The 27,639-nt window shown below is 33.5% G+C and overlaps 3 protein-coding genes and 1 long non-coding RNA gene across 24 annotated transcripts; all 4 read right to left on the reverse strand.

Annotated features, from left to right (window-relative positions):
• Window positions 1-2,109: 2,109 nt before the first annotated feature.
• LOC114165826 (TMV resistance protein N-like) lies at window positions 2,110-12,230 on the reverse strand. Of its 13 annotated transcripts, none has more exons than XM_028050412.1 (7): window positions 11,610-12,230; window positions 10,435-11,533; window positions 10,108-10,269; window positions 9,169-9,266; window positions 8,943-9,014; window positions 8,321-8,545; window positions 7,434-7,718 (listed from the first exon to the last, which is right to left on the reverse strand). In XM_028050412.1, the coding sequence occupies exons 1-3, from the start codon at window positions 12,119-12,121 to the stop codon at window positions 10,192-10,194; spliced, it is 1,689 nt and encodes a 562-aa protein (XP_027906213.1). In that variant the 5' UTR covers window positions 12,122-12,230; the 3' UTR covers window positions 7,434-7,718; window positions 8,321-8,545; window positions 8,943-9,014; window positions 9,169-9,266; window positions 10,108-10,191. The 13 variants fall into 13 exon arrangements, with proteins under 13 accessions (XP_027906218.1, XP_027906217.1, XP_027906222.1 ...); XM_028050411.1 differs by having other exon boundaries at window positions 8,321-8,634; XM_028050414.1 differs by having other exon boundaries at window positions 7,434-7,709; window positions 8,321-8,644.
• Window positions 3,154-5,355, reverse strand: LOC114165315. The gene is made up of 4 exons (XM_028049965.1): window positions 4,906-5,355; window positions 4,161-4,380; window positions 3,655-3,727; window positions 3,154-3,304 (listed from the first exon to the last, which is right to left on the reverse strand). The coding sequence occupies exons 1-4, from the start codon at window positions 5,353-5,355 to the stop codon at window positions 3,154-3,156; spliced, it is 894 nt and encodes a 297-aa protein (XP_027905766.1).
• LOC114165317 lies at window positions 5,494-7,173 on the reverse strand. The gene is made up of 2 exons (XM_028049966.1): window positions 6,475-7,173; window positions 5,494-6,375 (listed from the first exon to the last, which is right to left on the reverse strand). Exons 1-2 carry the CDS (start codon window positions 7,171-7,173, stop codon window positions 5,494-5,496), a joined length of 1,581 nt encoding a protein of 526 aa, XP_027905767.1.
• A 2,682-nt stretch (window positions 12,231-14,912) lies between the features above and the next one.
• Window positions 14,913-24,564, reverse strand: LOC114167001. 9 transcript variants are annotated; one of them, XR_003600072.1, is made up of 11 exons: window positions 23,878-24,564; window positions 20,161-22,574; window positions 19,989-20,088; window positions 19,836-19,895; window positions 18,815-18,893; window positions 16,973-17,183; window positions 16,668-16,878; window positions 16,452-16,581; window positions 16,048-16,371; window positions 15,622-15,722; window positions 14,913-15,549 (listed from the first exon to the last, which is right to left on the reverse strand). It is a non-coding gene; the product is annotated as an uncharacterized LOC114167001 (long non-coding RNA). The 9 variants fall into 9 exon arrangements; XR_003600074.1 differs by lacking the exon at window positions 20,161-22,574 and having other exon boundaries at window positions 23,878-23,961; window positions 24,383-24,557; XR_003600073.1 differs by lacking the exon at window positions 20,161-22,574 and having other exon boundaries at window positions 23,878-23,967; window positions 24,383-24,557.
• Window positions 24,565-27,639: the final 3,075 nt, after the last annotated feature.

Consider the following 27,639-nt stretch of genomic DNA (forward strand, 5'->3'; position numbering starts at 1 on the left):
ATCATCAACAAGGAACATTTGTAACTCATTATTGTATGTGTCCTTCAATTTAGCATTATATTTCTTTAGGTCTTTTGCAGATTTCCTTTCTTTGCACGAATTGTTTTTTTTTAGGATTTTTTTTTTTTAAAAAAAGAAAACTTATTTCCTTCTAACGTTAGTGACGAACATTATAGAATTGGCTTTCTCCTCACCTAAACTTAAATTGTAAAGGTTGTACAAGTTCTCCCTTTAAGAAGAATTGATGAGTAAGTTCACTTAAGAATATAAAATAATTGCGATTTGATGCAATACTTTATCTCTTAATTTACATAACGGACTTAGGTAATTTTGACCTTATCAACTAGTAAAGATAGATTTTTTAGTCCCATAATTTGAAACAATTTAAAGGATAAGCAAAGGGCCAAGCAAACATAAGGAGGAATCGTCAGATGGCATTATAAGATACATTCATAGGACTTCTTGAAAGGAGTAATAATAAAGTGAGGTACGTGCAATAAAAAAGTTCAATAATAATATATTTTTTAAATTGATTCATCCCAATTTGATACGTTTAGTTCTTATGATATCAATTTTTATTTTACAAAACTGAAAGAGAAAGAATATACTAATTGAAAGAAAAATGATTGTTATTATTCTCAATACGGGTCAATTGCATTATAAATATAAGGGTTAAATATGTTTTTGCTTCCTCAAGTTTAAGTGAATTTTGAAATTAGTCCCTCTTCGAAACTTTATACCAATTTAGTCCTTCATCTTTAGAAATGCGTGAATTTAGTCCATCTTACCAAATTTTGTTAAGTTTATTTGATATTTTAAACGCATTTGATGATAATATTTGAGTTAATATTAAATCGAAAATGTGTCAAACAGTGTAATCAAATCAAATACTATCATCAAATGAGTTTGAAACGTCAGATAAACTTAACAAAATTTAGTTAAAAGGACCAAATTCATGTCTTTTTAAAGATAAAGGACTAAATTTGCCGAAAATTTTGAAGAAGTACTAATTCCAAATTTCACTGAAACTTGAGAGACCAAAAACATATTTAACCCATTTATAATTGGCTTAAATATATATTTGGTCCCTATTTTTAATGTTTTTATTCAATTTCGTCTTCATTTTCGTTTTTTGTTCAATTACGTCCCCATTTTCGTCAAATTTTGGTCAATTTGGTCCTTTTGACTAATGGTATTTAAATAGTTAATGTTTTTAAACAGTACATGTCACGTGCAACTCTTGGTTTTTTTTTTACTTTTTTTAGATTTTTTTTTCTAGATTTTATTTTATTTTTTTATTTTTTTTTTAAATTTAAATTTTTTTAATTTAAAAAAACTTGTTCACGTGCTAAGTCATAATTGTGCCACGTGTCAATGCTAGTGTCACGTGTCAGTTTGGAGTTGTATTATTTCTTTTTGTTCAATTTAGTCTCGATATTCGTTATTTTTTTTTCAATTCAGTCTTTATATTTGTTATTTTTGTTTAATTTAGTCCAGAACAATTTAATTTTTAAAATTGACATAATTATTAGTTATTTTTGAAATTCAATTATAAATTATTATATTTAATTATAAATTGATTATAATTCTTAGATTCAATTGTTAAATAGATTATAATTATTTAAAATAATACTAAAATATAATTATTAAAATTTTAAAAATATATATTAACATTTGTAACATTGATATTTAAATCTAAAATATTTAATATTTTTATTGCATTTCATATATTAAAATCAAAATATTTTATATTTAAATGTTAATTTTACAAATATTAGTTTACTTTTCTAAAATATTTTCAATATTTTCAATATTTTTAAATATCAATTTTAAAATTATTTTAGAATATAAATATCAGAAAAAAATATTTAATAATTATATTCTTATAATATTTAAAATAATTATATTCTATTTAGCAATTAAATATAAAAGATATTAGATAAAAATGTCAATTTTAGAAAAAATATTAATATCATTTGTATAAAAGATATTAAATTTGGTGTTAATTTGAAAGGGATAAAATTGATTTATTTTAACAAAAATTGGAATTAAATTGAACAAAAATAACAAATATCGAGACTAAATTGAATAAAAAAAATAACTCAACCACAAAGTGACACGTGATGTAATATCCCATTTAACAGTCTAAACCATCAAACAAAACATTGCATATCTGATAGTTCAAAGCATAGAACCCAAAATATAAACAGTATGTTACAGTCATCCCACAAAAACTAGATAAACTGCTATACAATTTATATACACAACTTGCACTAGAGTTTTCAAAAGAGAAAACACAAGTCTAAACTAAAAACACTAGAATTTCCATAGAACTCTACTGTGCAACATTTCTTCCTCTTCCCTGCACGGGGCTAGCTGCAAGCTCTTCAACTGCTCACACCAATCAGGTGACCATGGCAAGAAATAACAGACACCAAAAAGAAAAGAGACAAAAGAAGGGTAAGCTAATGATTTAAAAAGAGAACTTAAATCAATTTTATAGTTAATAACATACAAAAGCACAAATAATCAATTAGTTTCACACAAATTAATAATCTAAGACCCACTTAATCCGGATTCATGCATTGAAGTTGGATCCAGGCAGTTGTGCACTTGTAGTGGCATCTCATGCTCTGTAGAGCGACAGATACAGAGTAAAACTCTACCACATACAAGGTTAGTCCGTTAACACCTATGGTCAAGGAAAAACCCCTAGGCTAGGACCTCCTGCTCCTCTCACCACATACCTCATTCCTCTCTACTTGAGAATTTGAATGGTTATTAGAGCGTCAGGATAACTGCCAAGACAATCCCTACCTCAATACATACACTACCACAATCATTGCTAATCCTCCTTAGGTTAGCATCAACTAATCTCAACTCAGTATCATATAGACAATCTCATATCATATACTCATCATTCATAATAATTAAAAAGCTTCCATAACTACAAAAATATCATTCAAATCACTCAAGAATGCAAGTTTCAATTTCGTACTTACTCGCCCAACTAGTATCACTCGCCCAACCACTGGCTGATGCTCGCCCAGCTAGTAGCACTAGCCCAGCCACTGGTACAGGTATGGAATTTCCCCCTGGAAATTCGCCCAACTAGTACCACTCGCCTATGCTCGCCTAGCTAGTAGCACTCGCCTAGCCACTAGTCCAGGATTGGAATTTCCTAACTTGAAAATTTGCCCAGCGAGTCTGCGAATCTGCATAATTCTGCAGATCAGTGTTCTCCATAATTATGCAGATCAACTTATTGGCCCAGCGAGGACGCTTGCCCAGCGAGTAAGCAAATCTACACAATTCTACAGAAGTTGATTTAAGCAAAATTATACCTATTCAACCAATCCATACAACCCCGAAACCTCTACAGAGACAATTTGAGTATCACACATTAATTCTATCAACATAATCACACAAATTGCATCCAATTGCACCTATAGCATACAGTTATTCTCAAACATCAGATAAAACCTAAGTATTTATCATTTTCAAACATCACAACCCAGTCTACATATCAAACACATCAGTCAATTATAGAATAATCATGTAATAACATTTCTAATAGATTTGTGAGACATGATAAATATTAGTTTCCCTTACTTGAGATACTATACAAATAGTTCACAGAGAGTCCAAATACACCTCACAACCTGACAAAGTCCCCAATTCTCCCTAAGAACAACAAGAACATGATCAGAGTGCATCAATAGAACCACTGATCAGTGGAAAAACATAAGGAGAACTCAGAAGGTACATGCGGTCTAAAATGATCCGCATGCAATGAGATTTAGACAAAAACAGAGAAAAGAGCAGAAAATCAACTTACTCTGTTTGAGAAATTGATCGGACAGAAACGTAGGGTGTGTCGCAGGGATCCCCCTAGCGGTCTCTGATCGTTGAACAGATGATTACAGGAGTCCGAAACTTAGAGAGAAGGCAGAGAGGATTTTAGAAACAGTTCTTAGAGAGATAAAGTGTTTATAACTAATGAAACTTGTTTATTAGATTTCTATTTATATTTAAGATTTTTAATAATAAAATAATTAATTTCCATTATTTTAGACACTTACTCATTCTAAACTACTATTTTTCTAGGTCCTCACATTCTCCCCAACAACAAAATTTTTGACCTCGAAAATTAGACTTACTAGGAAATAGATAAGGATATGACTTCATCATATCCTCCTCCAACTCCCAAGTGGAATCACCTGTCCTACTATCCCAGACAACCTTGACTAAGTTGATGGTCTTTCCTCTGTGATGTTTCGTCTGACGGCCATCTAAGCCAATTGGTTGCAGTTCCACTGAAAGGTCTTCTTTAACTTGTACATCATCCACCTCTAGAACATGTGAACCATCAGGTACATACTTCCTCAATTGAGATACATGGAATACCAGATGTAAATTAGCCAACTAAGGGGGCATTGCAATCTCATAAGCTACTGGCCCCACTCGATTTAGAATCTGATAAGGACCAATATACTTAGGAGAGAGTTTCCTTGAACGAATCGTTCTCCCTACTCCAGTGGTTGGGGTCACCTTCAGGAAAACATGATCCCCTGTTGAAAACTCTAACGGTCTCCTCCTTTGGTCGGCATAAGACTTTTGCCTACTTTGTGAAGCCTTCATCCTTTCTTGAATTAATTTTACTTTTTCTGTGGTCTGCTGTAGTAACTCAGGTCCCACCAAAACTGCCTCTCCATCTTGATACCAACATAGAGGACTGGTCAACCTTTTCTTAAGTTCTTGAAAACTTTCCTCACATTTATCCGTCCAAGCAAAAGGCTGATCCTTGCGAGTAAGGTGTGTTAGAGGTGCTACTATTTTAGAAAATCCCTCAATGAATCTTCGATAGTAACCAGCTAATCGCACAAAACTTCTAATTTATGTTACCGACTTTGGTCGTTCCCACTGTACCACGACATCCACTTTAGCTGGGTCCACTGATATTCCTAGAGAAGATATCACATGGCCCAAAAACTGAACCTCTCGCATCAAAAACTCACACTTTGATAGTTTAGCATACAACTTTTCCTCCCTCAAAATCCCAAGTACTGTTCTTAAGTGTTGAACATGATCTTCATGAGTTTTGGAGTAGATAAGGATGTCGTCTATAAAAACAACGACAAACTTATCGAGAAAAGGTCTGAAAATTCTGTTCATATAGTCCATGAATAAGGCAGGAGCATTAGTCACACCAAAAGGCATAACTACGTACTCATAATGCCCATATCTAGACCTAAAGGCTGTCTTCTGTACATCCTCAGCCTTGACCAGAATCTGATGATATCCTGACCGCAAATCAATTTTTGAAAACACCACAGCTCCGTTCAATTGATCCATAAGGTCATCAATCCTGGGCAGAGGGTATTTATTCTTGATGGTCAACTTGTTTAGTTGTTTGTAGTCTACACATAATCTGGAGCTTCCATCCTTCTTCTTTACAAGCAACACCGGTGCTCCCCAAGGCGACACACTAGGTCAGATAAATTGCTTTTCTAATAATTCCTCTATTTGTTTCTTCAACTCTACCAACTCAGCTGGAGCCATTCTGTATGGAGCTATTGATACTGGTCCTGCTCCAGGCACTAGATCAATCGAGAACTCCACTTCCCTTTGAGGAGGTAGTCCTGGCACTTCATCAGGAAATACATCCTCAAACTCTCTCACCACAGAGATGCCAATGCTTTTATCATCTTTCTCAACATTTACATGAGTCAAGATAACAAAGCATCGAGAACCCTCTCTGATTTCCTTTAACACCTGCTGAGAAGACAACAACTCTGACTCTTCAGAGTTAGGAAACAATAGGGTTTTCTTACTGCAATCAATAAGAATGTGATTGGCAGCCAACCAATCCATCCCTAAGATCACATCCAAACTCTGTAGCAGCAAACAAATGAGATTGACTCTAAATTGACGCCCCTCTACATTCACTGGGCATCTGGCACACAACATTGACGTCTTTACTAAACCTGAAGCTGGAGTTGACACTATAAGATCATATTGTAACTCTTTCACAGGCAGACATAACTCTTTAACACAACCCTCAGACACAAAAGAATGTGTTGCTCCCGAGTCAAATAGAACACTCAAGCTTTTACCAGCTATCAAACAACTATCGATAATAAGATTACCTGAAGCAGATGCTTCTGTTCCAGACATTGCATAAACCCTCCCTACAGCTTGGGGTCTGCCACCTCTATTCCTCTGTTGTGCGGGCTGTTGGGATTGACTCACTACCCTTCTAGCGGAAGGGCAATCTCTGGCAAAGTGTCCCTCTACTCCACATGAATGGCATTTTCCACCTTTTCCCAGCCTTGGACAGTTACTCTTTAAATGAGGTCCGCCACATGCAAAACACTGCACTCGACCTTGTTGAAACTATTGCTGAGAGGAAGCCCCTCTAAACCCCTGAGGTTGAGGTCTAGAGTAAGGTTTTATCCTTTCCTCAAGTCTAACTCTGAACCCAGATGGTCCTCCTACTCTATGTGGTTCTTGTCTTTGTTGGACTTCTACTTCTGCTTTGAGCTTCTCCATAACTCTTGCTTTCTCTACTAAGGTAGGGAAATCCTTAATAGATAGAGGTACCACCATTAACTTAATGTCACCTCTAAGGCCATTTTCAAACTTCCGGCATCTCCATTCTTCGTCAACAGCTATGGTATGGAAACGTCCCAAATGTTTAATTTTTTTTGTATATTCTGCCACAGACATGTTTCCCTGTACCAATTGGAGAAATTCAACTTTCTTAGCATACCAGATACTATCTGGGAAATATTCTGTCAGGAAACACTTTTTAAACACATCCCAAGACACTTCCTCTCTTTTCTCTTCCAACATCATCTTCATACTCGCCCACCAGTGCTCGGCTTCACCGGTGAGCATATAAACAGTATAAGCCAACCTGTTTTCTGCAGGGCATCTCTTAGCTTCAAACACCCTTTCCATATCCTTCATCCATTGATCAACTTCGTCAGGACTGACTTTTCCATTAAACTTGGTGGGATGGTGTTGCAGAAAATCCTCCAAACTCCATTCTCTGATCTGATGAGGTGGGAATTGTGAAGGGCCAGCTGACGTTCTGTTTGCTTCAAGTTGGGAGAGAGCATCAAGATGTCTTTGCTGAGTTGCCTCTGCGGCTACCCGAGCAGTTTCCATTTGCTACAAGGACAGATTGTGTTACTCCACCATTGAGGCATGTTGTTGTTGCATAGCTGCTACCATAGCTTCTATTGCCCGCACAAGATCGGGCAAATCCGAAGTTGGTGGGGCTGGAGGTGGCCTATTTGCCATAACTTTTTTGTTTACATAAAGAACAACCATCAGCTTAACTTGCAAACACTACTATATCTAAAAAAAATGCCTAGAGGAAGCTAAGCATACCCAACCTACAGATCCTAAAGGAACTACAACTCTGATACCAAAAATGTAACATCCCATTTAACAGTCTAAACCATCAAACAAAACATTGCATATCTGATAGTTCAAAGCATAGAACCTAAAATATAAATAGTATGTTACAGTCATCCCACAAAAACTAGATAAACTGCTATACAATTTATATACACAACTTGCACTAGAGTTTTCAAAAGAGAAAACACAAGTCTAAACTAAAAACACTAGAATTTCTATAGAACTCTATTGTGCTGCATTTCTTCCTCTTCCCTGCACGGGGCTAGCTGCAAGCTCTTCAACTGCTCACACTAATCAGGTGACCATGGCAAGAAATAACAGACACCAAAAAGAAAAGAGACAAAAGAAGGGTAAGCTAACGATTTAAAAAGAGAACTTAAATCAATTTTATAGTTAATAACATACAAAAGCACAAATCATTAATTAGTTTCACACAAATTAATAATCTAAGACCCACTTAATCCGGATTCATGCATTGAAGTTGGATCCAGGCAGTTGTGCACTTGTAGTGGCATCTCATGCTCTGCAGAGCGACAGATACAGAGTAAAACTCTACCACATACAAGGTTAGTCCGTTAACACCTATGGTCAAGGAAAAACCCCTAGGCTAGGACCTCCTGCTCCTCTCACCACATACCTCATTCCTCTCTACTTGAGAATTTGAATGGTTTTTAGAGCTTCAGAATAACTGCCAAGACAATCCCTACCTCAATACATACACTACCACAATCATTGCTAATCCTCCTTAGGTTAGCATCAACCAATCTCAACTGAGTATCATATAGACAATCTCATATCATATACTCATCATTCATAATAATTAAAAAGCTTCCATAACTACAAAAATATCATTCAAATCACTCAAGAATGCAAGTTTCAATTTCGTACTTACTCGCCCAGCTAGTATCACTCGCCCAGCCACTGGCTGATGCTCGCCCAGCTAGTAGCACTAGCCCAGCCACTGGTACAGGTATGGAATTTCCCCCTGGAAATTCGCCCAGCTAGTACCACTCGCCCAGCCACTGGCCTATGCTCGCCCAACTAGTAGCACTCGCCCAGCCACTGGTCCAAGACTAGAATTTCCTAACTTGAAAATTCGCCCAGCGAGTCTGCGAATCTGCATAATTCTGCAGATCAGTGTTCTGCATAATTATGCAGATCAACTTATTGGCCCAGCGAGGATGCTTGCCCAACGAGTAAGCAAATCTACACAATTCTACAGAAGTTGATTTAAGCAAAATTATACCTATTCAACCAATCCATACAACCCCAAAACCTCTACAGAGACCATTTGAGTATCACACATTAATTCTATCAACATAATCACACAAATTGCATCCAATTGCACCTATAACATACAGTTATTCTCAAACATCAGATAAAACCTAAGTATTTATCATTTTCAAACATCACAACCCAGTCTACATATCAAACACATCAGTCAATTATAGAATAATCATGTAATAACATTTCTAATAGATTTGTGAGACATGATAAATATTAGCTTCCCTTACTTGAGATACTATACAGATAGTTCACAGAGAGTCCAAATACACCTCACAACCCGACAGAGTCCCCAATTCTCCCTAAGAACAACAAGAACATGATCAGAGTGCATCAATAGAACCATTGATCAGTGGAAAAACATAAGGAGAACTCAGAAGGTACATGCGGTCTACAATGATCCGCATGCAATGAGATTTAGACAAAAACAGAGAAAAGAGAAGAAAATCAACTTACTCTGTTTGAGAAATTGATCGGACAGAAACGTAGGGCGTGCCGCAGGGATCCCCCTAGCGGTCTTTGATCGTTGAACAGATGATTATAGGAGTCAGAAACTTAGAGAGAAGGCAGAGAGGATTTTAGAAACAGTTCTTAGAGAGATAAAGCGTTTATAACTAATGAAACTCGTTTATTAGATTTCTATTTATATTTAATAATAAAATCATCGAGTTCCATTATTTTAAACACTTACTCATTCTAAACTACTATTTTCTAGGTCCTCACAAGTGACACTAGCATTGACACATGACACAATTGTGAGTTGACATGTGAACAATTTTTTTGAAATTAAAAAATTTAATTTTGTTAAAAAATAAAAAAAATAAAAATTTAAATTTTCTTTAAAAAATCAAAAAAACCAAGAGCTAACACATGGCATATACTGTTCAACAACGTTAACTATTTAAATACTATTAGTGAAAAAGAACAAATTGACCAAAATTTGACGAAAATGAAAACCTAATTGAACACAAATCGAATATGAGAACCAAATTGAATAAAAATAACAAAAATAGAGACCAAATCTATATCGAAACCATTTATAATATTTGCACTAACAAAAATCTAATTGAGATTCTCCTAAACTAATTGATTGTTATTATTCTCCAAAAGTTTAAGAAACATTATTTTAACTAAAAAACCTTATTCAACGACTAAAACAGAAAAATGATAAAGTAAATAAAGATGCCAAGAGTGTAACCAAAAATATTTAAACAACAATCCTTGAAATTCAGCTAGGGATTTATATCTGATACGTAAAATTCACGTATATTATATTTTCCATTGGGCCAAAGTTAGAACAACATGAGAGAATGAGAGTTTTTAAAAATGTCATAGTAAATCTTTTTTACAAAATGTGTTTTCTGCACTAGTGTTTAAAGATCTCAGCTTATATACCTCTCTTGGGAGATAGTTTAGACTAGTGGAAAGGTACCCATGATCTCCAACAAGTTGTATATATATGATCCAGTTGTCAGAATCTTAATCACCTCCTTTACTTAAAACCATAGGCTCCAAGTAATACACTTTCCGGTTCAATCCCTGGATAGCTTCCGTCGCCTGTGATGATTATAGCAAAGATAAACTATTGAGAAATTCTTAAATATATGTTCATTCTTGATACTTAGTGTTGAATCTAACAAGTTCACAACACATGGATTATAAAAAAAAGAAAACACATTCAAAAAAAAGTTTCAAAATCATATAAAGAATGTCAATTCTTACCGTATTATCTTTCGGTACGTCTTTTACGTCATCTTGAAACCATAATCGACTCCATTTATCCGGTTCCTTTTGGCATCTTTGACGAATAATTTCTCTTCCCATGTGTTTTAACAAAGGATGCACTTGAAGTTTGTTATGTCTGTCCACTTTTATGAGGCCACGTTCTATGAGAACTGTTATTCCGATATCACCATGTAGTCCACAGTCATTTAATATCCGTGTGACATGGCCTCTTTCTTTACCAATAAAAAAGCAACAAACATCAATAAATATATCTTTTTCCGTATCATGTAAACCGTCAAAACTTATTTTTAATTTCTCTTCAATTTGATCAATGGGAATTATTTTTAATTTCGACGATACACTTTCCCACTCCTCCATTGTCTTCTCACATAAAAAGGAACCAAGGACCTCAAGAGCTAGTGGTAGTCCTCCACAATAAGGAGTTACGTTTCTTCCATGTTCATGCAATTCTTTTCTTGGTTTTGCTTCTCTAAAGGCATGCCAACTTAAAAGCTCAAGGGAATCATTTTCGTTCATAACATCCATTTTATACACATAATTAACTTTTATTTGGTTCAGCAAGTTAACATCTCTAGTTGTAATGATTATCACAGTTCCTTGACCGAACCATTCACGATTCCCGCATAGGTTTTCTAACTGGCCAAACTCACTCACATCATCAAGCACAATGAATAACTTTTTTCGAGTAAGTCCATTCTCGATCATAGTTCTTCCCATCCCAACGCTTTCCACCTCCAACTTAGATTTTAGGATATCAGAAAGAAGATTTTCTTGCAAATCAACATACCTTTCGTTTTTTGGATCCCAAACATCACTAATATTCTCAATAAAACTCTTTCCAATGAATTCACGATAAATTCGATTGTAGATGGCTTTGGCTATGGTTGTTTTACCTGATCCTCCCATTCCCCATATCCCTATCATACACACTTTGGTGGAATGATTTTCAATACATGCAATCACCTTTTCCACGTGTGACTCTAATCCAACAGGATATTGGGTAATAAACAAGTCTTTATAGTCCAGTATCATCTTAACGCGGCTAACAATTCCCTCTACAAGTTCAGCATCATGCCTTCAAGATGAATCATAATGTGTTACCATTCATTCGGTCTCAAACGAAAGAAAGTAGGAAGGATTCATTTCTTTACCTGAAATTTCTGAGATCCCAACAAGTGATACTTGCAGCTTTGGTGAGTGCACGACTCCACCTGGACAACGCATGTTCCACTTGTTCTCCTGAATAGCTTTTGTGTGCAGCTTCTTCCAACGCTTGTCCAAAATCATACTTCTGATGGCGTACATCCAACTTGTCAATCTCGTAAAACACAGGCATAAGTATTTGGCCAAAAGTTTCGTGGCATTCAATGATTTTTTCAAGTTCACGAAGACAGCAGGTAGATTCAGCGTATGATTTGGTGAAAACAATTATTGTAGCCTTAGTGCCTCCTATTGCTCGCATGTGCTCTTCCCGCTTCGGTCCCTCCGGCAGATTCTCCTCTTTAATCAAAGTTTTGACTTGAGCTTGTAAAAGGGCATAATGGAGATGAGAAATGAACCTTCTACCGATGTCTTCTCCCCAAAAGTTGATGAACACATCGTATATGAAATGGGGTTCTAATGTTAAGAAGGATGAAGATGATGAAGAAGATGCAAACTCCATGAAGAAATTGAACTCAACTCTTCAAAGATAAAGCAATAACGTTAATTAAAGATGTTAAAATAACAGTTGTTTATGGGCTTATCATCTCATCAAACAGTCTGCTATAACAAATTTCAGGATAAAATTATTTGTCGATTTACAAGTTGCCATATAACAAAGGATGCTAATAAAAAAAGTTGAAATACATAGAACCTTCAATTATTTTATATTAAGAACGACAAATAGTTGGTGAAAAGATAGACTCCATAATATATAAGTAATTCCTAGTGGCAAAAGAAAACCGTTAGTTCGGGAAAGATCCCAATCACTCTTATCCTCTCGCTTTAACAAAAAAATTTCTCTCTTAGCCATTCACGTTTATCTGTTGGGAACAATTCCCATCACCATCTTTGTGTTACTATTATTTTTTATTCTAAAAAACTATTAATTTTGTTGCAAAAGAAAAAAAAAACTGATATTCATATATCTGGAAAATAGCAGTTGTAACCTCCCATTTAATACATAAACTTACTTAAATGACACGTCACGCAATATAATAATACGAGCAGATATATGGGATAGGGACTCACTCCCTAAAGATATCCAAGAGTTATAAAAGGAAATCCTAGGGCACACCATGATGCCAAACAAGACAAGTACGAGGTCTAAAGTAACCAGAAACACAATATGAAAAAAAAAATACATGGGCCATAGCCCGCAAAAGACGTAAAAAGAAGAGCCCAAGTCCAGTCGACTAAGCAGCGGAACCATCACCTCCCTGTTGGCCACGAGTGTTCCTCGCATATGCTCACATCAACAAGTTGATGATCATCGCAAAAGAGAGAGAGCCACACAGCAAAACACACAACAAATAACATAAGGGTAAGTTAGAGCCAAAAGTAGTTTTAATCATGCAATCAGATATACCTTCTCAGTCAAATATACATACATCATCCAAGCATGTTATGACCTTCAAAAAAATACACTTAAGACTCTACTTCGACTCATCCGGATACATATAACCTGGTCAGATTCATTGGATGCTTGCACTTGTGATGGATCAATCCTCTGCTCACCCCCGAGCTAAGTGTTACAAGTGTTACAATGAATCAATCCCCCACACACAAGGTTAGCCCTTAATGAGTTTCAGGCCTCCTGCTACTCTTACCACAAGAGTCAGTTCGCTCTAAGTGAGACTAACTGACTCCTTAGAGTGTCAGGATGCAATCCTTACCTTGAATCCTTACCAAATTATATAGATGGAGCACCACCATGAACACCCACTAACAGGGGCCATGGAATTACGTCCCGACCACTGAAGCACGACCCTGAAACCCCACCTAGAGATTTCAAGGAATTATGCATTGACCATGGACTGATCATAATCAAACAAATAATATTTAACATGCATATGTATATATCTCATGCCAACCTTTACAATCCATCCTCATTTGTATTCCATATTGAATCCATTTTGTTCATCATTCCCAAACCACGAATATAAAAGTGTATTTTATACCGACACCATGCCATATTCATTAACTAACCTTCACTCATATCTCATGTCAAATCTATACCAAACTCATCATTTTAATTTCATGAATCATCCCATACAAACGTCATGCTCACATCATGTTAAAACTCATGAATCACGAATCATAGTCCATCTTATTCATACAAAGTCACTCAATTCATACAGTTCATACTCAAGGTAAAGCATACCAAGCCAAGCACACAATTAACAGCCCAAAAACATGAAAGGGATAATTCTATAGTGAAGTCCCGTGCCAGTCTCACCCAAACCACAGGTTCTCGCTTAGGCGAGACTGTCAACAGAGGACCCTGCAAGACTCACGGGTTCTCGCTTAAGCGAACCGCTACTCCCCTGGTCGAGAGTACCCTTCGCTCATAAGCGAGGTTCCTCGCATGAGCTACTCATGCAGCAACGTGCCTCAATCCCTTCACTCGTCCTCGCTTAGGTGAGCCTCTCTCGCCTGAGCAAACACTACAAAAAATTTATATATTAGCTACGGAACCTTTCGTAGTTGATCCGTAGCTAATCCGTAGCTAAATTGTTTTGCGACAGATTACCTATCAAATTGCTAGAGAATTTTTCGTAGCTAAATACAGGTAGCTAATTAGAGAGGGAAAAATCCGTAGCTAATTTGTAGCTAATTCATAACTAATCCCTCTTTATTCTCTCTCTAATTGAAATAAAAAAGTTTTAAAATTTTTAGCTAATTCGTAGCTAATTCATAGCTAATCCCTCTCTATTCCATCGTTAATTGAAGTGAAAAAGTTTTAAAATTTCTATCTAATACGTAGCTAATCTGTCGCAATTTTGTTGTCGCTAATCCGTAGCTAATCTGTCGCAATTCTGTTGTCGCTAATCTGTAACTAATCTGTCGCAATTCTGTTGTCGCTAATTCGTAGCTAATCTGTCGCAATTCTGTTGTCGCTAATCTGTCGCAATTTTGTTCTCGCTAATCGGTAGCTAATCTGTTGCAATTTTTTCCCCGCTAATTTGTAGCTAATCTGTCGCAATTCTTTTCTCGCTAATCCGTAGCTAATCTGTAACTAATTTGTTGCAATTTTTTTCTCGCTAATCCGTAGCTAATTTGTTGCAATTCTTATATCACTAATTTGTATCACAATTGATTAGTTAATTTATCTCAATTCTATTAATCTCCTATAAATATTATTTTGTTAATTGCAATTACTTAATTGTTATTCATTATCTATTATGAGTCATGTCCATAAACCTATGCCCATAATAAAAAAAGAAAACAGAAAATAAATTATTCACAAAAAGTGTCTAAATACCTCCGATATTTGCAATACCTATTTAAAAAGGATAGATAATCAATCCTACAATGATCAAAGTATATCCATCCAACAGTACAAAATAACATAAAAGTTTCCACCAATTTATAATAGTTTTAGGACACAAAAGCATTGGAGGGTATCAACAAAGAGTAATGCATTAACACAATTAGAAGATAAACAAAGTTTTGGGTTCTTTGAGGCATGTCTTCATTCTTGTTTCTTCAAAGCAGACAACAATTCTCTCTTAAAAGATTGCATTTGCTCTTGCATTTGTTGTTGCATAAATGGTTGCATTTCTGCTTGTGCCTTCATTTGTGCTTGCATCAATGCTTGCATATCAGTCTGTGCTTGCAATTATGTTTTCACCTGCTCTTGCAAATTAGATATTTGTGTAGTCAATGTAGTGATTTCTTCAGCTATTGGATTTAGATTTTGGAAAGAGGGACCTTCAACTGTTGAGGATGAAACATGTGGACCAATGCCAAGATCCAAACTATGACCAATTCCATAGATTCTACCTTTCCTATTTTCACCACCTGTTTTATCCAAACACCAGAGTCAACTATAGGATGCTTTGATGTGTCTTCCCCATATTTTTCAGTCATAGCATTTTCATATGATTCCTACATCAAATCAATATGTTAGCAATATTATAAATAAGTAGTTTAACATTTATAAAATAAACACATTCTTACAATGAAGCTTTTTGCTTTGTTAGACACATATTGACCATCTTTTCTTTTGTGAACTTTGTATATAATTCACCATAAGAAATTGGGCGTTTGTAGTATTCTTCCTGTAAAAGAAATTTGCAATTTATGTATAAAAACTCATTACTTTCCTTAATAACAGTAAAAAGGACATATTCATCTTACTTTCTGCCATGTTAGTGTGGAAGTTGGTTTATATCAAACATGTACAATATAACTCCAACTCTCCATATCATATCTCCTTTCAGAAAGTTATCAGCTAACAAATTCCAAAATATTTATTTATTTCTATCAAGTGACCAACTCCTTTCTATCTTATAGACAATTGCTATCTGATATTGCATTTTGAATGTAACAAATTACAATGCATTATATTTGACTTATAAATTCAAATGTGAAAAGTAAGAATACCATTTTTATCAAGTGTTGTTCAAAGCTTCGTGATCCTGCTGTGTGAATCATGGCATCAGGCTTGGCAGCCCTATTGCTCTTACCTGTAGTAGACTTTTTTTTCCATTCTTCTGTTGCTCATATGTCTACTAATCCATCCCACATCTCAGTTCTAATACCTCTTGGTCCAAAACCTTTTAAGTCTTACATATTGTCTGAATTTGTCCTTTCTTTCGCCTTTTTCCTTGCCTTAGATAAAGAGTCAGAATATCGATCCATGCATGTTAAATTCCAAACCTTTCTTGCCATACAACGATCATAAGTTGATGAAAAACGATACTTCTCCTACATCAATATAATGATTAATCTATAATACAATAATTGATACAAAAATATTTCATTACATTAATTAAATGATTACTAACCATAAACTCATTGAACATAATTTCTTTCATATCAGCAGAATATTTTTTCCAATTTGGTGCTGGATTAGGCATCCTCATGAGCAACTCAGATATAATATCTCGAGTCACTGAATCTGGAACAAACCTCTTCCTATAATTTCAGACACTTAGTTTATATAAATTATGATTTGGTAATAAAAAATTAAACAATTGATAATTAAGTTTAGTTTAACTTACGAGTTAGTAATTTGTTGCACAGATATAATAGGTCTCCTATCAACTTCATTGTGAGAATTTTCACTTGAAGGCTCCTCCTGAAATTGTGGGTTAGCATATGTTGGGGCAACACAGGATTGGTTAGCATCAATTGGTGGGGTGGTGTCTATTGATTGATCACCATTGGTTGAATGGCCAACATCAGCTAATGGTTCATGGATGGAAGTAGCACCTAAGAAAAAAATAATGAAACAATACCTTGTATTTAAAAAACTTAAAAAAAAGAAGTTAATAAATAAGACATCATTAAAGTATTTGTACTATACCTGGTGAATGCAAAAAAGGATCCAGGTCTAAAGAGTTAATGAGAGATTGAGTAGGATGGAATGGAATAATAAAACCTCGACCTCGTCCTCTTCCTCTTCCTCGAGACATTTTGAGATTATCAAGTGAACCAAATGTAACTTAGCTTGTAACAAGGATTGCCAATTAGTAATGTCATTCAAGCCTTGTGGAATGCTGCCATTGAGTTTGTTACTGGACAATTCCAAAACAGTGAATATCAAACATCAGTAGGGTGTAGGATCATATGCGTAGCAGGTTTTTTCTTCCAGGACTGAATTCAATTTTACACAACATTAGCTTGAAAACTTAGAACATCAATTGATCAATAACATACGCAGGATATTTTATTTTATTCTTAAATTAATTTATTCACATCAATCACCCATTTATCTTTCTAAAATATAACAATTATGTATCATGTAGAAGATAATCATAACCAATATCCACAGGACCGATAGTGTTCCATTTAATAATTTTTTACACTCTAGTTTCAACATAAGCATGAGATGAAAGAAAAAGATGAAAACGAAAGAAAAATTGGTTATTTTAATCAATCAATAGAAAAGAGAAAGAGAAAAACATGACTTCCAATATGTTTATGATGTTTCAACTATTAACTTTTTGTCAAACAGATGTAATACTAATGTTTCCAAAATGACAATTATTTAAAGTCATCGAGATACATTGATGATTTATAATCTTGAATAATGATTTAAGTGTAATTCGTTGTAATATTTAAGAATGTGTTATGATATATCATGGTGTGTTTTGTTTTAAATAAATTGTTAATAACTATTGCTTTTGTAATCTTAAATTGGAATGGTTGTACCTTATTACAGGATATGATGTAGGTGCTAAATGGAGAAACTAATCAAGAAAAGCTAGGAATATATTCGATTGATTATTTTTTTTTTATTCCACTCCTTCCTTTAAGCAACTTTTATTTTATTTTTTCTCTCTTTTATATCTCTTCTTTTCTATTATTTTGGCACGGTATTATTCATGCTGAAGCAAAGTGATGATAGTAAATGTGATAAATAGAAACAAAAAAGTAATGGTGCAACTCAATCTCCTGTTGAATAAAATATCTCAGTACCAACACCACCTTTACAAACTTCCTAGGAAAAGCCCAAATACATTGGAACAAAATTGCAATGAATCTATTTCACAATGGGTGGGAATAAAAATAAATAAAACAGTTCTATCTCTTAAATCCCTTAAAAAGTATAACCGAGACTATAGATACAAATTTAATACATTTGCATCGCTTAGGACTAGACTTCAATTTTCATGTATAAATCTCGAACAACAGAAACTAGTCACAACAGAAACTAGTGGTTGTATGTTAAGAAATGAAAATCAGTCATGGCAGAAAAGACTGCTATGACTTGGTCTTTCATAATTATTTTTCAATTCAGTTAAGTTCTTTTGGTTTTCTATACAGTACGCTCCAACAACTAGTTTTAAGTCCATCAACATCATTGATCACTCTTATGGGGAAGTTGTTTTTCCTGCTATTGGGATTCATGTATAAGTATTCCCCTAATGAGTATGTTTTACCTAATATATCCTGCTTAAAGCATGTTTAGTGAAGCTAGGCTTTTCTGAATTGAACATTTTGCAACATTAGCAAGGAAAGTCAAATTGATCAACCAACGAGTTACACAGAGCTTGTACAATATAATTGTGAATTACCTATCTCAGTTGGTCCATGAACAGTATAAGGTTAATTACTCCAACTTGTACAGAAAATCAAAGTAAAAGTAAAATAGCTCAATTTATTTTTGCAAATAATAACCCAATGATTTGGAGATTTATCTAACCAGTAAGAAGGTAGTTAATGAGACATAACCAGGAAAGTTGAGCGACAAGAATCCAGCAGTGTTTCACATGCAACTCTCCCTGACAAATCCACAACAGCAGGAAAGTTAACACTAAAGTGAGTGTAGTGTAGAATAATTCATTCAAGATTTGTTTCAAATCCAATTAAGAATAGCCAGAAACAACAGTAAGTGATTGATGCACATCTACTTACCTTATAAAATGTAAAAGATACTTTCATAAGCAATCACATAAGAAAACACAATATCACTACTATTAAATAAACTTACGTAGATTCATTCATAGCTACTTATCATCTGAGTTATCTAAATCATTATTTGAATCATCCAACTTCTCGTCTAAATCACTCAACTTTATGTCTTCATCCAGAAGCTCATCATTGTCATTGAAAAATTGATCATTATGCACATTGTGTATCGGATAATGAACATCATCCATGTTTACCTCTTCCATTGGGGCATTATCATCAAACAATTGTATTTCCTCATCATCTAGAACAATATTTGTCATTCCCATTGATCCATCATGTTGAAAATAATCATTAACAACTTTCTCATTTGAAAAATCCTCATCATTTTTTAATGTCTCAACCATAAATAATTTTGGTCTAACCTTGCAAGTTGTCCACCAATCAACACTATTTCTACCCTTATTATGTGGATACCTTGTATAGTACACTTGTTGAGCTTGTCCAGCTAATACAAATGGCTCATTTGACTGGAGCTTTGACTTATGCTTGATATCAACCAACCCATATTTTTCAACTTTAACACCATGAAAAGGATCAAACCAATGACACCGTAGGATAATTATTTTGTTTTGATATCTAGGATACGACAATTCTAATATTTCTTCAACAATTCCATAATAGTCCAAATCATTTTCACCGTATATATTTCCTCTAACACATATCCCATAGTTCATGGTAGATTTATTAGCTCCGTATTCCTTAGTATGAAATCTATATCCATTTACTATTAGACCATTATAGGAAGTTACAACCTTAATCGGGCCGTAACTTATCTCTTGAATCAATCGATCCTCAACTTGACCAGTAAGCACCTATAGAGGATTACACAAAGAAAATATATAATTATATCACTTAATAAAACGAATATCAAATTAACATTTAAACTGTAATGAGAAACAACTCACTTGGTGCTTCAACCACCTATTGAAATCTTTATCTCGAGACATCAATATTTCATCGTCAGAGATATTAGGATTTGCTTCCTTTAATGAATCCTCAAATTTCCTAATACAGACAACAATTAATATTATAACTAAATTAATTATGAATAGATAAATTACAAAAAGAAAAACTTACTGTAGATATGGTCCTACTTCTTTGCAATTTACAATGACATATGTCTCAACAATATGGAGTTCCTCCTCTGTTAATAATCTATTATGGCCTTTACCAATAGGACGACATGGGTGTTTAAAAATAGATAACTTCTCTGTATTTTTATCTTCACCACCATCATCGTTACGATAAACTTGGGTACGCCTTGTTTGAATGCATGGATTAAAATACATGGAAGCAAAATTAGAAATTTCTTCTAAAACATATGCTTCACAAATGGACCCTTCAACCTTTGCTTTATTTCGAACCTTTCTTTTCAAATATAACATGCATCTCTCAAATGGATACATCCATCTATATTGCACAGGTCTTCCGACCTTAACTTCATGCGGGAGATGTATAACCAAATGTTCCATTGAATCAAAGAATGCTGGTGGGAAAATCTTTTCAAGCTTACAAATTTTTCGATGATAGAAATCTTAGCGTGCTCCATGACAGAAGCATGCACTGCATTTGCACAAATCTCTTTAAAAAACAAGCTGACCTTTGTTAAAACACCCCATATAGGCTTTGGCAACATATCACGAAATGCTAAAGGAATAAGTCTTTGCATAAAAACATGACAATCATGACTTTTCATCCCATATATTTTCCCCTCATCTACATTAATGCAACGTGAAATGTTAGACGCATAACCATCTGGAAACTTTAGTTGTTTTATCCATTCACACAACATCTTTCTCTAGTCAGAATTCAAGACATATGTTGCCTTGGGTTTTTTATACTTCTCATTCTCCAACACCAACTCTAACTTGGGACGTTTACATATGTTGCAGTATCTTTTGTCTTGGCCTTTATGTCCATCACAGTATTGAAGATGTTGTCAAAAAAAAATTTTCAACATGCATGACATCTAAATTGTGACGAACCATATTAGTAGACCAATAAGGCAATTCCCAAAATATGCTCTTTTTAACCCAATTATGGGTTTTACCAAAGTCGGGTTGCTTTTGCTTGCTTGATTTCAAGCCAAACGTAACTTTTTGAGGTTGATTTACTTTATTTATTATATCTATGCCACTAACTTCTTGTGGTGGTAAAGAGTTCTCAACTACCGACTTATTAAAAGAGCATTGATCACGACGAAATGAATGATTAATAGGTAAAAATCGACGATGACAATCAAACCAACAAGGTTTACCACCACTCTTCAAAGTAAATGATTTAATATCCCCCATACAATAGGGACAAGCAAATTTTCCATGAGTACTCCATCCAGACAACATTCCATAAGCTGGAAAGTCACTTATTGTCCACATTAATGCTGCTTTCATAATGAAATTCTGTTTTTTCCATGCATCAAAAGTATTAATCCCAATATCCCATAAGATCTTTAACTCATCGATTAGAGGTTGGAGATAAACATCTAAACTTTTACCAGGTGATTTGGGTCCAGGAATCATAAGAGTAAGAAATATGTATTCCCTTTTCATACACATGCTTGGAGGAAGATTGTAAGGTGTTAAAAAAATTGGCCAACATGAGTATGGGCTACTTGAATTACTAAATGGATTAAAACCATCCGTTCAAAGTCCAAGCCTGACATTTCGTGGATCAAAAACAAACTTAGGATGAGTTGCATTAAATTTTTTCCAAGCCTCTGCATCAGCTGGATATGTCATCATTGATTCATGTTGGCATACTCCATCTGCATGCCATCGCATATATTTTGAAGTATTAACAGACATAAAGAGGCGTTGAAGTCTTGGAATAATGGGGAAATATCTTAACATTGAGTAAGGCACATCCTTGTTTTTTGTTGTAGTCTTAGGTTTAAATCGCGGTTCTTTACACACCAAACAAACATTCTTATCACTGTTTTCTTTGTAATATAGCATACAATGATTAGGACATGCATCTATCTTCTCATATCCTAATCCCAATTCACTTACCATTCTCTTCGATCTGTACAAATTTTCAGGCAACCTTTCTGACTCTGGAAGCATGCTTTTGATTATAGCAATCATTCGATCATAACAACTAACACTCATGTTAAACTCTGACTTCAAGTTTAGGAGTTGTGTTACTGCTGACAATCTTTGTATGCTTCTTACAACCATCCCATAAAGGTTCATCAGCATTCTTTAATAAGTTAAAAAACTTCTTAGCTTATGGATTTGGATCCTCTTCCACCTCTTGTACTTCTGGATTTGATCTAGCATGAAAAGCATTCAGAACCATATCATGATATGGATTTGTACTTCCTTCAACACGGTCTTGGACAACAGACGCACCATTTGTCCACCTTTCTTCACCATGAAGGGTCCAATTTGTGTACCCATCCATAAATCCATGCTGATACAAGTGCTTTTCCACATTAAATGATATATCCCAATAACGATTCCTACATTTTCCACATGGACAAGGAATGCGCCCTGTTACATCAGCAAATTTTGGATCTCTTTTAGCTACTTCAATGAAGCGATCAACGCCATTTCTAAATTCTTCAGTTATACTACCAAATTGATCTTTTCTTCGCAACATCCATCCTTTATCAAGTCTCATTGTCCTTGTAGATAGTTTAAACATTGGTCAACATTATGCTTTTAAGAAATTTGTACTTGAAAAGAATTGATTGACACTAATTGGAGACATAATTAAAATTAAGAACAAAAATTAGTTAAAATAAAGTAAATATATGTAAACATTAATTGAAGCAAGATATTATATTTGCCATATTTATTTTTGCATAATAAGAGCAACCAAAATTTGAGCAATATTATAGTATTGGTACTCATAAGATGTGCAATCCTAATATAGTGCAATCCTAGTAAACTTTTGAAGACTTCTCAATAACTTCAGAGGTTAAGTAGGAAAAGAACGATGCTTGAAGAACAAAAAATTTAGTTTACTCTATGAATTGGACAAAATCTGAGGCAGAGGATAAGCAATTTACTCACTTAATTAAATCCACCTTTTGCATTCAATTAAGTAGCAAGCCATTCATACATATTCAAATCACAAGCAATTCAACCCAAATCCATCAATTCCCCATTCCAAATGGTTTACATGCTAGTTTTGGAAGAATTTTAAGACATTAAGAAAGAAGGACAAATGATATTTTCATTATTTGAATCATTAGTAAAATCATCATCATTACTGCATAGTTATTTTTGTTTGTGTTAAATTGAACACTACTTTCTAATTAAAATTAAACAGCATGGAAAAGTATTTAGTTAAGAAAAATTGAACAATGATGAAGTTGGACCAATGTGTAGTTTTAATGTTAAATAAAATATTCCACTTTCATCGTGTTCATGTAATTTACCAACAGTCCAACGGCAAAGAAAACACTAGGTCCCCAACAATTCTCCAAAATTTTGGTTACAATATCACTTAACTCCTTCATAACCATCGAAAAAGAGTGATGTGACACTAGTACTAGAGCACTTTCCCCCTTCGACTATACACCTACCCAATTCTGTTGCCTTTTACTACACCAACTATCTTCAGGAAACATTACTAACAATAGTTCAACAACACTTTGAACAAGAAAACGGGACTTCTAAATAATAAGCAACCATTTCAAGTGTCAGACAAGTAGTTTAAAACAAGCTTTTCTCTATTCCAACTACTAATAATATATAATATATCAGTAAGCAAACTTACGAAACTCAAATTGTAGAGTGCGCTAAATTTCAAAGATAAAAAGGTACAAAAAATAACTGAAGAACTTACATGAAGACGAGCCACAATGTAATCGAGAGTAGCAAGAATCCGAAGAGGAAATTGACCAAAAGAAGGCACCACACTCACTTTCAGCTTCAGCTTATTAGCAACAACATGGAATAAGATATTTGCATCTGATATCAAATTTTTTATAGAGAGCTCTGACAAGTCACTAATCAAGCACTAGATAAAATTATAAGATTTAAGATAAACCTATTTTCCAATAATAGTAATGTTTGGATGAGTTGTCAAAGCATATCAAGATCCTTAAATCAAGCAAAAAGAAAGAAAGAAATAAGGAAAAAAGAAAAACAAAATCGAACAGATTCACATAGAGCTGAGCCAAAAATTGGGGAAAATGAAAAACAAAACTGAAGAGATTCACATAGAGTTGAGTTTAACTTTTTCGATACTACCAAATATCAGCACTATTCTACATAATCACACTAACCCTAAATTTCAGTACATAAAAACAAAATATAATTTTCAATCTGCAGAGTCAAATTAAACTCACATTTTAAGAAAATGATAGAAGTTAAGCTCCACACTAACGATCATCGCCTACTCTTCATGACTGCATCAACACCATTCCTATAACTCTCGCCCTTCGTACACGCATCCAATCTCCATCTTTCCAATTATTAAGGTTTGAAAATGTGGCAAGTGAGACAGAAGGAAAAAAGCAAAACCCCCAAAAGCTTATCAAAGAAAGCGTCAAATATTTATCTCACTTTTTTTAAGATTTTGACTATATTAAATGAATGAAATATTTAACGGTAATTTAATGGAAAATAGATTTTTTTTCATTATTTTATTATTTATTTTTATCAAAATTTACAAATAACATGAAAATAATTTGAACAACAAATAATTAATAATATTATACTGACATAAACATAATGATTATAAATAATATTAATAATACAATTTTTAAAAATGTTAAGTATTAATGTATAATAATATTTTATTGAAAAGATAATATAATGAAACAAATTATTAATAATAACATTTATCGATCTAATTTTCTATCTCCATTTATTATAAATTTTAATCAATTTATTAATATATATATATATATATATATATATATATATATATATATATTTATAATTTATATTTTAATATATACAATTATATTTAAAAAAATATTTTTAAAATACTTAAATTAAAAATAATTTTAAAACATTTAAATTAAAAATAATTTTAAAAAATTTAAATTAAAAATAATTTTAAAACATTTAAATTAAAAATAATTTTAAAATATTTAATTAAAAAAATAAAATATCTAAGCTAAAAATAATTTTGAAATATTTAAATTTAAAAATATATATTTATACTAAAATTAAAAATAAACATAGTAAGTTTTAATTGAGAAGGATTAGATACAAATCTATTTTCTTGTAAATCTATAACAATTTTGCTACGAACTAGCTACAACTCTATTCTTTAGTTATTTCGTTGCAAAGTAGTGAGATATTAGCTACAAATTTATGTTATAGTAGTAGATCTGTAGCTATTTTGCTACGAAAAAGCTACAAATTATTTTCTTCGTTATTTCCTCGCAAATTAGTGAGAGATTAGTTACAAATATATATTCTGACAAAGTTGTAGCTATTTTGCTACAAACTCGCTACAGTTTTATTCTTTCACTACTTCCTCACAAATTAGCGAGGGATTAACTACAAATATTTTTCCTTACTAATTTCTCTAGCAAAATATTTCTTGTAGTTTAAATATCACCATCCATGTAATCTACTATAATATGGTTATTTCTAGTAGGAATTTCATTAATTTACATTATCATGTTTCTGCTCCTTATTATTCTTATATATGGAACCAATATTTCATGCAAGATACGATACGGTGTTATTACCAAGCTGCTTACCAAGATGTACTCCAACTTCAAAATTGGGACATCCTTTCTACATCCAATATCATAAACCACGGGTGAACAGGTATCTGCGAGTCGTCCGACGCATCCGTCAGTGTGATAAAAGAGTACGTGAAACTTTTATTAATAACAAAGAAATCAAAATACGTTTGATTCATACTGAGACATCTTTATGATTATTATGAACTACCTTTAGGAATGTTTAAATTCCTTCATAAATGCTAATTAATATTCTATTATAACTTTTCTATAATATAGTCTCTGTAATTTAAAAGATTTATTGTTAGAGACTAAATTATAATTTTAAACACTTTAAAATTGAATTCATATATTTTTTTAAAAAATTAAGAGTCTTCTTTTAGAAATTTTTGAAAATTTTTAGGCTTTGTTCACTTGCAAAGATGGATTTGAGGGAGAGGGAGAGGATGGGTTTGGGGGAATTTGAGAGTGAATGGTGTGTTGTTTTTTTTAAGGGATTTAAAGGTGATTAGGAGTGAATTTAGTAGTAAAGTTTGTGAGAGTTAGTGAGTGATTTGATTGATATGATAGATTAAAAAAAAGTTAATATATTTAAAAGAGAGTTTACCATTTTACCCTTATATAATAAATAGTATAAATTTGTGTTTCTCCAATCCACTCTCCTTCTCGAATCCACTCTCCCATGAGCCAACGAAGTTCTCCAATGTGCCAACTCCAGCAACGGACGCTTCTTGGATCGGATACGCACCATTTGGGATTCGGATCTGCACCATGGGATCGGATACGCACCCACGGGATCGGATCCGCCACTTGTTGGATCGATTCTAACTTCACTGGATTGGTTCCACACATGTGGGGATCGGATCTGCTCACAGTCGATCGATTCTAAGCTGTAGTAGAACCCTTCCGAGCCACCTACGACCTCCACCAGATCCGTTCCAGGCCACCAACAACCTGCATCAGGCACCATCTCCTTCCACATTTGTTGGATTTCTCAAATTCTCAAGTCACACGTGAATAATTTATGATGAGGGTAAATGTGTCTTTTAATAGCACTCTCCTTCAAATCTCTGCTTATGAAGCGCGATTACAATATGGATGAATCCTTCAAATCCTTCCCGAACTCCGCTTGCAAATCATGCTAACCGAACAAGGTTTATCCCTGCTGATCCATCTCCCCATTTACATTAAAACAGTAACTACATTGAAGCGAACACAACCTTAATGTCTGTAATCAACAATAGAGATATTCGTTCATTGCTAATGGTTGAAAAAATTAACCATATATTCAATTTTACAACAAAATAAAAATAGAGAGTACCTACCTTTTATTTATATATATATATATATATATATATATATATATATATATATATATATATATATATATATATATATATATGTATGGATGAAGACTTATAGAGGGAGATACACCGATGTGATCAAATAAAAAAGTTCATGAGCACAAAAACAAAGCATGAAGTTGATAATGATGAAAGAGCAAATTAGCCCCGGACACAAGAGATTTGGAAAATGACATTTGTGGAAAATATTTTTGGAAATGACCAAGCGGAATCTCTGCTGGTATTATAAAATACATTTATAAGGCTTTTTGAGAAGAGTAAAAATTTTGTTCAGTCACTAAATTAAACTATAAAATTTTAATTCAACACTTTATAAAAGTTAATGTAATTTTTTTTTCAACAAACTAAACTATACATCGAGTGTTTCACATATGATAAAGGAAGTTTCGGTGACTAAAATATATCTTTCAGATGCTCTTTTTGCAATATAAGAATTAAATATCTGATAATTTAATTTAAAAACTAAATATATTATTTTAATAATTTAGGGACGAAAAATATATTTAAAAGTAAATTTTTAATAATTCAATAATAGTT

Source organism: Vigna unguiculata, chromosome 10, assembly GCF_004118075.2.
Source record: "Vigna unguiculata cultivar IT97K-499-35 chromosome 10, ASM411807v1, whole genome shotgun sequence".
Lineage (NCBI taxonomy): Eukaryota > Viridiplantae > Streptophyta > Magnoliopsida > Fabales > Fabaceae > Vigna > Vigna unguiculata.

Bases quoted from the DNA above. Each gene is read 5' to 3' on its own strand.
- LOC114165317 (XM_028049966.1), bottom strand. From the start codon at position 7,173: ATGGAAACTGCTCGGGTAGCCGCAGAGGCAACTCAGCAAAGACATCTT. The intron at 6,376-6,474 runs GTTAGACTTGAG...GGTCGAGTGCAG, and splicing joins GAGGACCATCTGGGTTCAGA to TGTTTTGCATGTGGCGGACC.
- LOC114165826 (XM_028050421.1), bottom strand. From the start codon at position 12,121: ATGGAGTTTGCATCTTCTTCATCATCTTCATCCTTCTTAACATTAGAA. The intron at 11,534-11,609 runs GTAAAGAAATGA...TTCATCTTGAAG, and splicing joins TGGGATCTCAGAAATTTCAG to GCATGATGCTGAACTTGTAG. The intron at 10,270-10,434 runs GTAAGAATTGAC...TAATCATCACAG, and splicing joins ACGTACCGAAAGATAATACG to GCGACGGAAGCTATCCAGGG.
- LOC114165315 (XM_028049965.1), bottom strand. From the start codon at position 5,355: ATGGATCAATTGAACGGAGCTGTGGTGTTTTCAAAAATTGATTTGCGG. The intron at 3,728-4,160 runs GTAAGTCTAATT...TCCACTGATCAG, and splicing joins ATATCCTTATCTATTTCCTA to TGGTTCTATTGATGCACTCT. The intron at 3,305-3,654 runs GTGTATTTGGAC...AGAATTGTGTAG, and splicing joins GGACTTTGTCAGGTTGTGAG to ATTTGCTTACTCGCTGGGCA.